Source organism: Mus musculus, chromosome X, assembly GCF_000001635.26.
Source record: "Mus musculus strain C57BL/6J chromosome X, GRCm38.p6 C57BL/6J".
Taxonomy (NCBI): Eukaryota; Metazoa; Chordata; class Mammalia; order Rodentia; family Muridae; genus Mus; species Mus musculus.
The window spans coordinates 163,020,691-163,035,136 of record NC_000086.7 but is presented as its reverse complement, the minus strand read 5'-3'; the positions used below and the strand labels follow the sequence as shown (position 1 = coordinate 163,035,136).

The window sequence follows — 14,446 nt, the reverse complement described above, 5'->3', positions numbered from 1 at the left end:
GTTCATTCCTTAGGAAGTTCATTAGGAAGGGCAGGTACCTTTATCTCCCCTGTCTTCTGACCTTCTGAGAGGAACATCATGTGATGATTCCCGCTAATCTATCAGCTACTTACACACTCAGCTTCCTTGAGCTGAGGTCATGAAATTCTTTGCCCCTATGTTGGACCTACCTGCCTAGGCTAAAGGTACCATCTTCTCCTATATCCAATACTAGCCCACCTAACTATTATCTTTTAAAAGAAAAGGGTATGATGATCTACAATTGATCTTTGAAATGGTGGATTCCATAGGTACTTGGAATATCCATGTGGGATGAGCTCACTTTACCAAAGGGCTGAGTTCACACTGAGCAGAAAGCAACCATGTGGTTTGCTGCCCTCCTGGCTGGTGACCTCATCAAGATAGAAGAAATGATGTAACTTGGTCTCCATCTTTGCTTATATCTTAAAGGCAAATGGAATGTTCACCATCATCCTGGGTAATGCAGCCACACGGTACAAGTCAAAATGGCAGCCCCTTCATGATCCCACTGAGCCCTCTGACAATCACTACATTCTTTTCTACTAGACTAAGGGAAAAAAATCTGACTCCAAGGTGTTATTTTGTGATTTTAATGTTTTGTTTTCACTTTGATACAGTCTTTGCATGATACATTTACTGGCTTCAAAGAGGACATAAAGATGTTCCCAGCCACATGCCTCCCACACTGGCATGCTAACCAAAGGAGCTAACACTTTGAGATTTACAGGTCCCAACAGAGACTCAAAGGATAATCAGCCAAGTGCTAGGCAGGCTGCTGTCAGTGAGAAGCGGGGTCCCGATGCCTACTATTTCTGCTGAAATCTCTAGGCCCAGTTTCCTCTAACTGAGATAAAACGTTGTCATCAAATGGCTGTCTTATGTTCTGTATCTTTGCCATCTGTTAAGTTTACGGTGGCCCCTTAGATGGACCCTCCTCTGAGGCACTTGATTAAGCTGCCCTTCCTACATCACCCCTTTGTCAGCTCTAAGCAGTTAAGAGTTCTGTGCACCCAACCTCCTAAAAGCAGTTCGGGTGACCTCTGAAAGAGGGACTAATGAGCCATTCAACTCATCCCTCTTCTTGCCACTCTGGGCCCTTTTTTCAGGACTCTGAACTAAAACAGTAGACTGGAGGCTTCCGTGCATCAGTTAAGCTGTCTCACCAGCTCTCAGGAAACCTTAAAGCAATTTCAGATCATCTTCACATCCTTCAGGACTAGCTCGCTTCTTTGGCTGCTTCAGTATTTCAAAATGCTAGCAGACTAGGAATCCTGCCCACTGCTGAAGATGGTATCTGCATCCTTCTCCAGGAACAATGTTGCTTCCGCAGTAACAAACCAAAACTCCTTAGAGGATAGGGCTCAAAGGCATAGGGACCAGAAAAGATTCAATGATGAGTGTGCTGACTAGTTTTCTATCAACTTGATACAAGCTAGAGTCATCTGAGAGGAGGGAACCTCAATTGAAGAAAAAAAAATGCCTCCGTAAGATCAGCCCATTAGCCATTTTCTTAATGATTCACGCGGAGGGTCCAGCCTATTGTAGGTGGTATCCCACCTGGGCTAGTGGTCCTAGCTTCTCTAAGAAAGCAGGCTGAGCAAGATATGAGGAGCAAGTCAGTAAAGAACAATCCTTCATAGGTTCTGCATCATCAGTTCCTTCCTCCAAGTTCCCCACGGAGTCCTTACCTTGGCTTCCCTCAGTGTACTATGAAACTCTTTCCTCTCCAACTTGCCTTTCATCATGGGGTTTCATCATAGCAGTAGTAATCCTAAAACAACGGCCCTACCATGGAGGGCCTTTGGGTCCCTCCCACTCAGGTTCTCCCCTTGGTCACTTCTTCCCTCCTAACTCTAATAATCCTCATACTTAGGTTTTACCCTAACTTTCAAACTTTCCACAGAACTTCGTCCTGGATTAAGTCACTGCCTTTACTAGGTTAGCATTAGGGCAAATAGCTCCCCTGGCTAAGATTGCCTACTGGGTCCCCAGTCTGATGTCTCATCTTACTATACGCCCTCACCCTCACCCCAGCTAATTGTTTCCCAAGAGTCTTCTAGGAAAGGCAACCACAGAATCCACTGTAGCCAATGAAGTTAAAATGTTCCTCCTGCTACAAAAAGTCAATCCTGCCTATGCCCCCTTAGGTCCTGGGCACAGAGCCTATCCACACTCCCTCCTGTCCCTGTTGTCCCTCTTCTTGAAGAAAACAGCCAATGACAGAATATGTCAACTCCCTACTTCTAATCAGTCCTCAAGGACTGGAAAGAAGGGTTAATGATCTTTAAAAAAAAAAAAGTCTCCAGTGGGCTGAGAAACTCTGGACTGGAAAGTTGACTTTACTGATAAACATCCTGAGGGTGGGGGTCAGGAGTCAGGATGCTCCTGATAAGAGGATCAGCATACCAACCTCCCCTGCTATCTGCCACTTTGAGCCTTCGGGAAACTGAGCTTTGAGCTTGCAGGTGGAATCTTCCATGCCCAAAGTCCTCTTTTCTGTTCTATGAAGTCCCCAACCCTTCCGTGCCACGTGCGCACAAGTGTTCACTCCCAAGGGGAGACAGGTGTCCTTCAGCTGTTTTGGTTAAAGTACAAGTCTGCCCATGTAGAGGTTGGTCTGTGATTTCTTTTATTTCCAAGTTGCCCTGATCAATCTGGCTGTAACTGTTGCCAGGGGATGCGCATAGAAGAATGCCTCCGGAGTGACGGCTGATGGGAACAGAGGTTATTCCTGGAATAATTTCATAAAACTGAGAGCTGTGCACTATCAATAAATGACACTGCATACTTCACTTTAAAATTGTTATTTTTTCCAATTAAAAAAAATGTTAGCCAAGCGTGTTTGTATACAACGCCTTTAACTCCAGCACTTGAGAGGCAGAAGCTGGCATAACTTTGTGAGTTTGAGGCCAGCCTGGTCTACATAGTGAGTTCCAGGATAGCCAGATCTATGTATCGAAAACATGTCTCAAAAAAAAAAAACACACAAACAAACAAAAATGCTGATCTTGAGCAGAGGAGACCAGGTCACACCTATAATCCTAACTCATGGGCGGTCGAGGCCGGAGGATGACAGTAAGTCAAGATTATAGTGGACTGCACAGTTAGTTCCACGTCAGCTTGCACTATGCTGTGAGATGCTGTCTCAATAAGAAAAAGACAAAGCAACAAAAAAGACATGAAAATAAAAGAGGGACTTATTTGAGAAGAAGGGTTTCAGTGAGAACAGGATGAGAGTGTAATAAAAAGATGGGGCAGTGACTGGGATATGAAAAATAATAAATAAACAAATAAACAAAGAAATAAATAAGGTGCTCTGAAAAGATTAAAATGACTAAAATGATTCTATATATGTATGAAGTTGTCAAAAGAATAGTAAAAAGTAATTTGAATTAAAAAGGAAATTTTTTGTTTTGTTTTTAATGCTCCTTAGGTTTTTTAGTGTCTACGTGTCTATGTGTGTGCATGCTGGGGTCAGAAGACTCATGGAGCCAATTTGCTCCTCTGCGTGGGTTGAAGAGATGAAACTCGGCCCAACTTATCCTGATTCCTGAATTTTCAGATCCTCTTTCCCTTTCATATTTGAGAAAATGGATGTATTGGAAATAAACAGAACGAGAACGTGAAATAATCTTAACTCCCACATTAACCTACAGACCCAACCTTGGTTACAGCACATGCCCCTTACCCGTGTAATACTGTGAAGGCAAAGTTCTCCCCACCCCCTTCCTGCTCACCACTTTGAACTCACTATGTCCTGGAGAAAACACAAAACCACTTTCTGCCGGGCCCGGGCTTGCTGCTGAATTGCGTTTAATTAAGGATAGAAATGTGTGACTACTACAGGCTGCCTCTGGAGGGAAAAGAAAAGGACCCCTTTGGTTCTGTTGCATGAAGTAAACATTGTCAGATTCTCTTTGAATCTTCACAGCCCATGTCTAGGGAACAGTGTGGTGGTTTCTTCAGACAATTCCTTCATCTTCCGTATAATGACTTCAGAGGCTTAAAAAAAAAGGCAAGTATTAGTTACATCAAACAGTGAATAATACACACCTTTAAAATCATCCCTATTAATCTTTACAACAGTTTAGTTTGTTCCTGAAGGTCGTCATCTATAATATCATCCCACTTGTCCCTTAGATAAAGAGAACAATATACCGAGAGCTCACAATAGAGTGACACAACTCTTTGTGGTTCTTTTGTTCTTGCTTTGCAATTCTGGGAATTGAACTTGGGCCCCAGGCAAGCCAGACAAGCATTCTATCACTGTGCAACTGCCCCCACTGAACAGAGCAGTGAGCTCTTGACAAGTTGTTCAAAAGCAGTTGTTCCATCTAAATATCTGCATATCAACTCAAGGTCTGCCATAACCTCTAGAGTCATCCCAAGTGACATGTGTCTCCAAGTATAAACTTAATGACACTATCCATGATGCTGTCCTCTCTTAGAATACAGAATATAGTAACAGAGGAAATAAGCTGCCGTTTAAAACCAATCCTATTTCTAGCCACTTCTTACAAAGAAACAATACTATCTTTTAATTTTAATTTTCAGACTTATTTCATGTGCATGTGTGCTTTGACTGCATATATGTATATACAACACAGTGTGCCTGGTGCTGTCAGAGGTCGGAAGAGAGCATCAGATGCCCTGGAACTACAGTTACAGCTCATTGTAAACTGCAATGTGGGTGCTGTGAACTGAACCCAGGCCATCTGCAAGATGCACATGTACTCTTAACCAGTGACCCAGCCCTGCAGCCCCAGTATTATCTTACTTTATACAAAGCCAAGAGAATCTGCTCTGCTATGAGTGACCTATGACACATTCAGCCAGATAGTTTTTATTTTGTTGAGTTTTATTTTTAAAACTTTTTAAGGACTTATTTTATGTGATGAGTGTTTGCCTATGTGCATGTCTGTGTGCCATGTATGTACCTAGTACCCACAGAGGCCAGACAAAGGCATCAATAAAATAGCTTAGAACTGGAATTGTAGATAGTCATGAGCCACCCCATTTGGGTACTGGGAATCAAACCTGGGTTCTCTGGCCAGTGCTTTAAGTCACTGAGTCATTTCTCTAGCCCCCTATTTTATTTTATTTTTTTACTAATATGTATGTGTATAAATGTGTGTGTGAGAGAGTCAGCGTAAGCACAACTGGGCCATAGCATGTGTGTGAAGGTCAGAGAACAAATTCTAGGAATCAGTTCTACCTTTCCAACAATGAATTCTTACCCTCTTAGGTAGCTTCTGCTATTCCTGAGGCAAGAAAGAGCTTCAGTTGAGATCCAGTTCAGCAAGCTTTGCCTCTGGAAAGCTGTCATCGCTGGCATCACTGTATCCATCACTAGATTAACAGAGAAAAGTCACTCAGCAAGATGGTGAAAAATGCCACAAGTAATTATTCAAGTTTTAGCTCCAAACCTGTTCCATAATTATGACCCATGTAGAGGAAACACTAAGGACTATTCTATGATCACTTTGGAGTCCAATGACATGCAATGGTTCTTTGCTCAGAGAAAGTGATCACCTACGTTCATCCCAAGTCACTGGAAAATTTAGGCATGTGTTTCATAGGTGGAAACATATAGTATGAAGAGTGTTAATCAGCTGCTCACTTCTACAAAGCCTTGGCTGCTCTACAGCCTGCCTGTGACGCGCTTTTTACCAGAGAAGTTCTATTAGCAAACTGGCTTCATATGAAGCCTGGTGCCAGGAGTGCTGGCTCACACTTGTATTCCTAGCACTTAAGAAGCTGAGGCAGGAGGATTCCCAAAGAATTCTAGGGCAGCCTGGACTATTGCAAAACCCTGCGTCAGAGAGAGAGAGAGAGAGAGAGAGAGAGAGAGAGCCATAACACCCTTAGGAAAATGGGTGCAACTGGAAAGACAAATGTTGTATGTTTTATCTTCTTTGTGACTCCTATGATTTTACAGGAAATATAAAATCATGCATGTATATATGACAGAAAAGAAGTAAAACTGTCCAAGGGGACAAAGATAACTAATGGGAGGGAGGGAGGGGCAAGAGAAAGGCAGGTGAGGATGGGAAGGGAAAATACTCTCAGTATTCACGATACACTTGTAAGAAAACCTTAAATTTGTGTTTAGCTTGAAACATTTTGAAAAGAAAGAGGGCCACCAAGATGGCTCAGTGGGCTAAAGCACTTGTTCTCGAGAGCAGACCTGCGTTGGAGTCCCATATAACTGACTCCCAACGTTGTTCTTTGGGGTTCACTCGCAGCATTGCGGCAGGCATGTGTTTGCATGCATACCACACACACCCACAAACGCCCCCCCCACCACCACACACACACACAAAATTTTTGAAGAAAAAAAAAAGAAAAAAATGAGACAAGTGAAAATGAGGTCACTGGAGCTATTGGGACTTCAGCCCTTCTCCCTTTGCCTCCTAGCCATCATGATGTAAACAGTTTTCTTTAACCATGTGTTCCCTCCCCATCATGATGTTCTGCCTCACCATGGGACCAAAAGCAAGGAGCCAGTAGACCACAGCCAGAACCCTTCCGTCTGTTTGTTCGTTTGTTTTTAGAAAAAGAAAAGTATAGTTGATGGATCCCTTTATTTCATGTCAGTCTAGACTTGGGGCTAAATCTCACTCTGAGGCTGAGCACCACTTCATTCTGCTCCTGCTGAAGGCAATTTGTTCCCGAGGTCATGAGCTAATTCATTAGTTCTGTGCTGGATTTTTTTTTTCATCCCTCTAATGACAACCATTTTCTTTGGCAATGAGAAAGTTCAGGACATACTACTCTAAAATATTTAGACACCTTGGCATAGTGAACATTTTAAAGTGAAGGACTCTAAGATAGTGAGGCAGGGCAAGACAGTTCAGAGGTTCCTCCATCTTGTATTCTTGATGAGGCCATTTTAGGTTTGACTAGAATTTGATCTCCATGATAGAAATTCCCATGGAAAATTACCCAACTCTGTTCTAGGAACCCTAGGCCAGGATTTATCTTGGCTTCTGTTAAACCTGTTTGTGTAAACCTCCCCTACCATACATAGCTGCTTATCTTAGTTTTGCTTAAACTGCTTACTTGTGCAAAACCTCCCCCTGCAGCTGCCCAGCAAGATAACAGGATGGGACTTTTGTTTTCCAAAGTCTCTTACTCTAAAATCTCTGGGCTGCACTTGGGTCCTGAATACCTGAGAATAGTCCCAGAAGCTGGAATAAAGACTTTCAATTGGCTATAAACTGTGTCTGAGTGGTCTTCTCTGGTGGGCTCCCCATAACAATGTTAATGTCTCTTGGGCTTCATCTGATCTTCTGACCAAAAACAGGTAATCTGACCTCCCGATGAAGGAGATCATGAGACCCTAAAATGAAAGATGCCTCCCTGAACAGGGAAGGTATCTCTGAGGACACAAAAGCAGCTAAATAAGCCAGCTTTGCTGAGTTCTCCCAGCTAATTATCCTGACATCGCAGCCTGTTTGTCCATTTTTATTTCTCCATGCCTCTCCTGCTGTTTACCAGATATCATTTACCAGAAAACACTAAAGAGGTCAGCAAGATAACTCAACAGGGAAAGTACTTGCTGTGCAGGCCTAAGGACCTAAGTTCAGTCTCCAGAAGCCACATAAAGAGTGAAGGCAAAGAAACAACTCCATAAAGTTGTCCTCTGATGGACACATGGAGGGAGGGAGGGAGGGAGGGAGGGAGGGAGGGAGGGAGGGAGGGAAAAAGAAAGGGGCAGGGAGGGAGGGAAAAAGAAAGGGGCAGGGAGGGAGGGAAAAAGAAAGGGGCAGGGAGGGAGGGAGGGAAGGAAGGAGGGAAGAAGGAAGGAGAAAGAAAGTGTGAAAGCCAAAATTACATTTTAGGTTTTAATTACTGTGCCTAAGAGATCCATGAAACAAAAATGCCTCTAACCAGTACACCCAAGAACAGATATCTCCTGAAATGCTGGAGGCTACTACTACCTCCAACAAATTTGTCTGAGCCATCCGCACTGGATACGCTTATGTGCTTGGTCACATGTGACAGGGAAGTACCTCAGGATGTATGCTTGCCCCTGATTGGATGTAGACAGGAGGTACACAGGCTGGAAATATGTCAGGATGTATGCTTGCCCCTGATTTGACCTGATAGAAAATGTAATGAATTCTGCATTTTGTCTTTTTAAGTCCCTTCAAAATGTGACTTGTTTCCATTTCCAGGGAACCCTAGAGTGGTCCTGGCCAGCATTTAATTAAAGCTTGCTCCAAATTTGGCTTTAAATTGTGGTAGTGGTCTTATTCTTGACTTGTGTGATTAACAAAAGAAAAAACAAAATAAGGTTTCTCTGTTTGGGTCTTTATCTCCTGAAAAGACTCCTGTGCCATATATATAGATATAGATATAGATATAGATATAGATATAGATATAGATATAGATATAGATATAGATATAGATATAGATATAGATATATAGATATATATAATAGATATATAATAGATGGATATAGATATATAATAGATATATAATAGATGTGTATTTGGGGAAGGGTGTCTGGATTGGTACTGGGGATGGAATGCAGGGCCTTGCCTATGGTAGGCAAGTATTTTATTGTTGAACTACATCCCTGCTTTATTTGGTTTATTTGAAGCAAGGTCTCTTAGACTCTTGTAGCCGAAACTCAACTCTACCTCCTAGGTACTGGGAGTACAGGCATGAATCACTCTCTTCCGGACCCTCTTGTTTCTTTTCTTTTCAGAAAGAAAGGAATTCAGTCTCACTAAACTGCCCAGATTGGACTTGAACTTTCACTTTTCCTGTCTCACCCTCTCCAAGCAACTGGGATGCTGTTCCACCAGACTTGACTATGTCATGCATTTCTATTATGAATCTCTTTTGTAATGGACGCCTCAACGGGAAGCTTTACCTGAATAAAGGCAGAGATTGCTTCCCCACCCACCGTCAGCGACAAGAAAGAACCAGACAACGGTAAACACAACTGTAGACCCCTGCTCCCTAGTCAAAGGCGATGATGGGGTTGTGGAGCTGTTGCGTTTCTTTTCAGTGTTTAAGAACCACAGTTTCTCCCAATATGCAGGTACTGCGCTTAACATCAGCACTTAACATCACCGAAGTCCCACTGTGAAAAAAACTGGTCGTTTCTGCCAACTTATTCCACAGAGATTGAAGTTGGCACTAATTAGGCAGAAGACAAGCGCGCTATCTCAAGACCCAGGAAACATCTAGCAGTCCACACAGACATGGTAAAGTACTCTCGAAACTGACCTTGAAACCCTAACCACTTTGGATCATTACTATGATTTATAGTCAGAATCATCGACGCTTTCCATTTTCACATTCCTCATGTCTGGGGGTTTGAAAAACAATCTGCATAATATATCAATTTAAGGTAAGAAATATATGAGATGTTTGGGTTACCTTCAGTCACGCATAGTTTTTTTCAAAAAGACAAATCCATACATCATCTCTGTGAGCTAGCTCTGCAATTGACGTTTTGCTCCTAGCCATGAGCTCTGTTTGGGTTTCTCCTTACCTTATTCAGTTTCAAATAACCCAGCAAGTCAACAAACTTTACTATAAGTCAACTCACTCATCTATAGCAATTACATTACCAGGAACCCTTCCATGCCTGACCCATCCCTAACTTTGGCCAAGCACCTGCTGACCTGGTAGCAATAAAATTCTGAATTCATTAACTGGTGAAATTTCAGTTTTGTTCTTTTACAAGAGGGAAACTACCAGAGAAGGTCTACAGATACAGGCTAGAAAACAACAACCCTACTCTACACATACTGAGTAATTATCAATAAACAGATCCACTGAATCATCAAAGTTTCTGTTTGGTTTATTCACGTTCTTTCTTGACTTTCTGACAAAATAGCAGAGATAGGGAGGCACTGAAGAACCAGCCTGTCTCCATCTAGGCTTAAAAGCCATCTTATAGTGAAGACAAACTGGGTTCACTCCTGTTTATGATTAAACCTCTGTTTCTGAAGGATTAGGCTGTGCCCCACCTGAAACCTTAACTACAAATGGTTCTGTACTGCCTGTTCCAGGAATGACGATCATGTCTTTGTTTCGTAAAGTTGTTGATAACCATCTCGTAGCCCTGCCTTTGTTTCAAAGGGTTAGATGACCACCTATAACTAACTACCTTGTTCTGCCCACCTTGAGACCATGTCTTTGTTTCAGGGCTAACTTGTTATCCTTATGTTCTGCTCCTGTAACTCCACCTATTTTGCCTGCCAAATGCCCCATCTGAAAACCTCCTAACCCTAAGCTACAAAATAAAAGTCTTGTCTTCCTCATATCCAATGCTGACCTCTCAAACCTCACCTTGGGGAGAGGCAGCTCATGTACATTAATAAAAAAGCTTGCTTTAATTAATTGCTTGCTTTAATTAATTTGACCATGATGATTTGTATTACTAAAGTTAAACAACATCTCCTAGCTATACTTTTTAGTTAGGGAAAAGCACTTGCACTGCTCTATAATGAGTGAAAGCTTGTTCTATTTCTTTGTTTGTTTCTTTGTTTTTTAAATTGACCCAGGGGCTAGGGATGTAGCTGTTAATAGAATGATTGCCTCCGATCCTTAGCATGATGCCTGTAATCTCAGCACTCACATGACTGATAAAGGAAGATATGCCATGAATGTGAGGCCAGCCTGGACTCTATAGTGAGTTCCATGATACGGCAGGCTCCACAGTGAGAGCCTGCCTCAAAAGTAATTGACTAATTAAAAAAAATCACAGAAATACACTATAACAAACCTGGTCTGAAAAACTATATAAGAATAAATTTTACTATTCATGAAGGTTCCATGTTCCTATGACTTCCTCTCTGTAGAGAATAAGGACAAACCATTAGGCATATGAATTATTTCATAGAAATAATGTTTAATGTTATTATTAATTTAAGAAAAAAATTATTTCCTGAACCAAGGATAATTCCCTAGCACTGGCCTTGGATGGGTCAACTCTAACCCCCCAGCTCTCATTTCCTAGCTGACGGTTGTCTTTCCCAGACGGCCAATGCATTAAAATGGAACAACCTAAGTCAACAAATTGGGGCTCAGCTTGAGTTGATTCATCGCTGAGGTTAATAGTTTTCCCCCTAAGTGTTCTGAGAGTGGGTAGGACAATAAACTACAACATCAAGAACGAAATAAGAATAGGCATTACTGCTAAACTTGCTGATGTAGGGCATTCATCTGGAGGCAGAAAAACAGGTGCTAGAAATAAAATGTGGGTCATCAGATAAACACAAAACAACACTGGCTCCTGCAACAAACTAGAAAACATGAGAGACACTCTGGGCCCTGTATAATTTAGAGGATTATTTTTGTTTCACACAAAACAAATGTAAAGAATCAGTCATAAGCTAGATATGCACATAGGTATATTTCACTTTAAAGATATATTGGCTCAATTTTAAGAGTAGCCTATCTTTTTGAATAACACACAGACATACATATTAGAGTCTTTTGTTGTTGTCTATGCGAAACGATTTCGCAGTGTAGTTCACAAAGCTTCAAACTCACCATCTTTCTGCCTCAGCTTCATGAGTATGGTAGTAAAAACCTGCACTATGCCCAGCTAAATACCAGGGTCTTGCATATTAAAATGTATTGTGTCACAAAACAGACATGTGTATCTCTTGTTACCTTTAAGGAAGGCAAAGTTTTAAAACTGTTCAATATAAGTACAAGCTGCAGTACTTAAATTAAATTAAAACAATTTGAATGGAGTGGAATTAAAGATTCCCTTCCTTCCTTCTACTCGTAGCTTCACATCAAGTGCTTTACAGCCATGTGTGCTTAATGACTGCCATTTTTAAATAGGGCAGATTATTGAACATTTCCATCATTTGAGAAAGTTTTAATGGATAGTATTGATTGGAAACTAATGGGGCCAGCCAGATGGCTCAGCAGGGAAAGATGAATGCCGCCAAGCCTTGAGGACCCGAGTTCGATCCAAAGAACCCCTTGGTGAAAGGAAGAGGGCTGACTCCTGAAAGTTGTCCTCTCAAGACATGCATGCACACATGCAAAATCAAAATGTATTAATTAAGTAAACTTTAAAAAACTAATAAATGATTTCTAAAATACTACAATCACTGTGGTAGTTGTGATTGTCATTATTTCCTCAAAAAGTGTTTGAAGGGCCTTGCTATGTACGGTTAATTGAAATCATAGCAAATATCTCTCATGGGCAGGTCTCCCAAAACTCCCTTTTTTAAAAAAAAAAAAAAGTAGTTTCTGGATCCATTTCTTTTAATAATTGTTCAGTTCGAGGAGAAAGAAAAGAACAAGTTTGAGAGGGGGGGAGGGCTGAGTCAAACCATCTTTTATTCAAGACATTTTTCTGGGGATCTGAAGGAAGCAGCTGTCTTTCCATCATCAGAGCAAGGAATCTTTTAAAGGCTTCCGAGGGAGTGGAAGGTCTTGCATTAAGAAGAAGCAGGCTTTGTCTGAATGTAATCTATAATACTTGACCAAGGCAAGAGACCAGGACATACGTGAAGTAGGCTATGTGAGAGGACAGGGGAAGGGGGCTTGGGTAACTTGAAAGCAGGAGTGGCACAAAGATGGGGTGCCCTGCTCACAGCCCTCTCTGCTTCAGGCCTGGGTTCTCACAGTGGCAAAATAAAACCCACCAATTTCAATATAGGTGAGAATTGCTATCCTAGGAGACACTACTTTGACTTTCAAGGCTTGACCACAATTGTCTCCATGTTTACTTGTTTTTGAGACCTTTTTTTTTTGTAGTTCATGTTGGTCTCAAACCAACCCCATAGTCAAGGGTTACCTTAAATTTCTGATCCTCCTGCCTCCAGCTCCTAAGTGCTAGACTGCAGGTGTGATCTACCAAACCTGGTTTCTGTGGTTCTGGGGATGGAAGCCAGAGCTTCATCTGTACGAGGCAAGCCCTCCACCAGCTGACAAAGCACTTCTGTCATTTGAGAAAGTTTTTAGTCTATAGTATTGATTTAAAACAAATGGCAAGCCTTTCTGTCAACAACTCCTGACTCCTAATAATTGCCAGTATATGAAAACATCCCAAGACACTAGGGAAAGGGTGTGGTACTCCATATATTCTACCTTTTTATGCTACCCTGAAGCCACCATTAAATCACGTCTTCTCTAGTAATAGAATGAGGTGAATAGAATTTAAAGATGAGTTTCATGGCGTAGTTCGGACTCTCATCATGTTTTCACTCCTATAATACTTGGTATCAAAATCCATTTCATGTGAAAAAGTGTCTTTTCCAAACACACAGCCATGCCCAGTTTTCCCCAAGGCATTGTTACTGCTATACTTCCTTCTTTCTTGAAAGGCCCCTTGAAGCCATAAAACACAAGAGCAGGGGAATAAAAACTTAGTATGCTCTAAATGAGTTTTGCATCTCATAGTAAACAAGAGACTATAACCCAGGCAGGGCTTTAAAAGCACAATAGTCTGTATCACTATGAACTCCATCCCTGACTGACAACCATATTATCAATGCCACTGTGAAGCACAATCTATAAAGTGCACCTTTTAACCAATGCATAATCCCCCAACGGAGTACTCAGATGTGACTTATTAACAATAATTTACCTGGGAGGAAAGAAACCCTCAAGGTATGGGTTGGATTCAAAACTATCTCGGGGGTGGGAATGGGAGATGAAAAGATGTTGAAAAGAACTGTACAAAACAACAACAAAAGAGGTCGGGCTTTCTTTCCCAATTCCTTTTTGCTTGAAATATAACAAAGGAGAGTACCAATAAAAGGTGGACTGGCTGGTTTTGTATGCCAACTTGACACAGCTGGAGTTATCACAGAGAAAAGAGCTTCAGTTGGGGACGTGCCTCCATGAGATCCAGCTGAGGGGCATTTTCTCAATTAATGACCAAGGGTGGGAGGGCCCATTGTGGGTGGTGCCATCCTTGGGCTGGTAGTCTGGGGTTCTATAAGAGAGCAAGCCGAGCAAGCCAGGGGAAGCAAGCCAGTAAGTAACATCCCTCCATGGCCTCTGCATCAGCTCCTGCTTCCTGCCCTGCTTGAGTTCCAGTCCTGACTTCCTTGGTGATGAACAGCAGTATGGAGGTGTAAGCTGAATAAATCCTTTCCTCCCCTACTTGCTTCTTGGTCATGATGTTTGTGCAGGAATAGAAACCCTGACTAAGACAAAGGGCAACCAGTCTTTTGATAAAGGGTGCCACACCTCATGTCTATTACTCTTCACAGCAGTCCTAAGGATAGGCAATGGCAACTTGGACACAACTCTCCAATGAATGGCAGATCCAAAAGCATCAACTCTGCCATCAAAATCACCCCCCATCGCATAAAGTTCAGAGAGTACTGGAAACTGAACAGCACACTGATTAAGTGGAGTGCATCTGACTCTGGTTCAAAGCAGGCAAAGTGAGGCAAGCATGCCTTAAACTCTAAGGCTTAGAGGG

General features: G+C 41.9%; 1 protein-coding gene across 11 annotated transcripts in view; it reads right to left on the bottom strand.

Moving 5' to 3' along the window:
- Positions 1 to 595: 595 nt before the first annotated feature.
- Positions 596 to 14,446, bottom strand: part of Ctps2 (cytidine 5'-triphosphate synthase 2) — a 133,274-nt gene continuing 119,423 nt past the window's right edge. For 6 of the 11 annotated variants that reach the window (NR_033143.1, NM_001358398.1, NM_001168568.1 and 3 more), the window contains 2 exons: positions 5,259 to 5,370; positions 596 to 4,023 (listed from right to left, as the gene is read on the bottom strand). Coding sequence is in view for 10 of the 11 variants with exons in the window: in NM_001358398.1 (NP_001345327.1) it covers positions 5,301 to 5,370 (70 nt within the window). In the remaining variant the exon portion in view is untranslated. The remainder of the gene's footprint in view (positions 4,024 to 5,258; positions 5,371 to 14,446) is intronic. The other 5 variants (XM_006528912.2, XM_006528913.2, XM_030251409.1 and 2 more) reach the window with 1 other exon arrangement.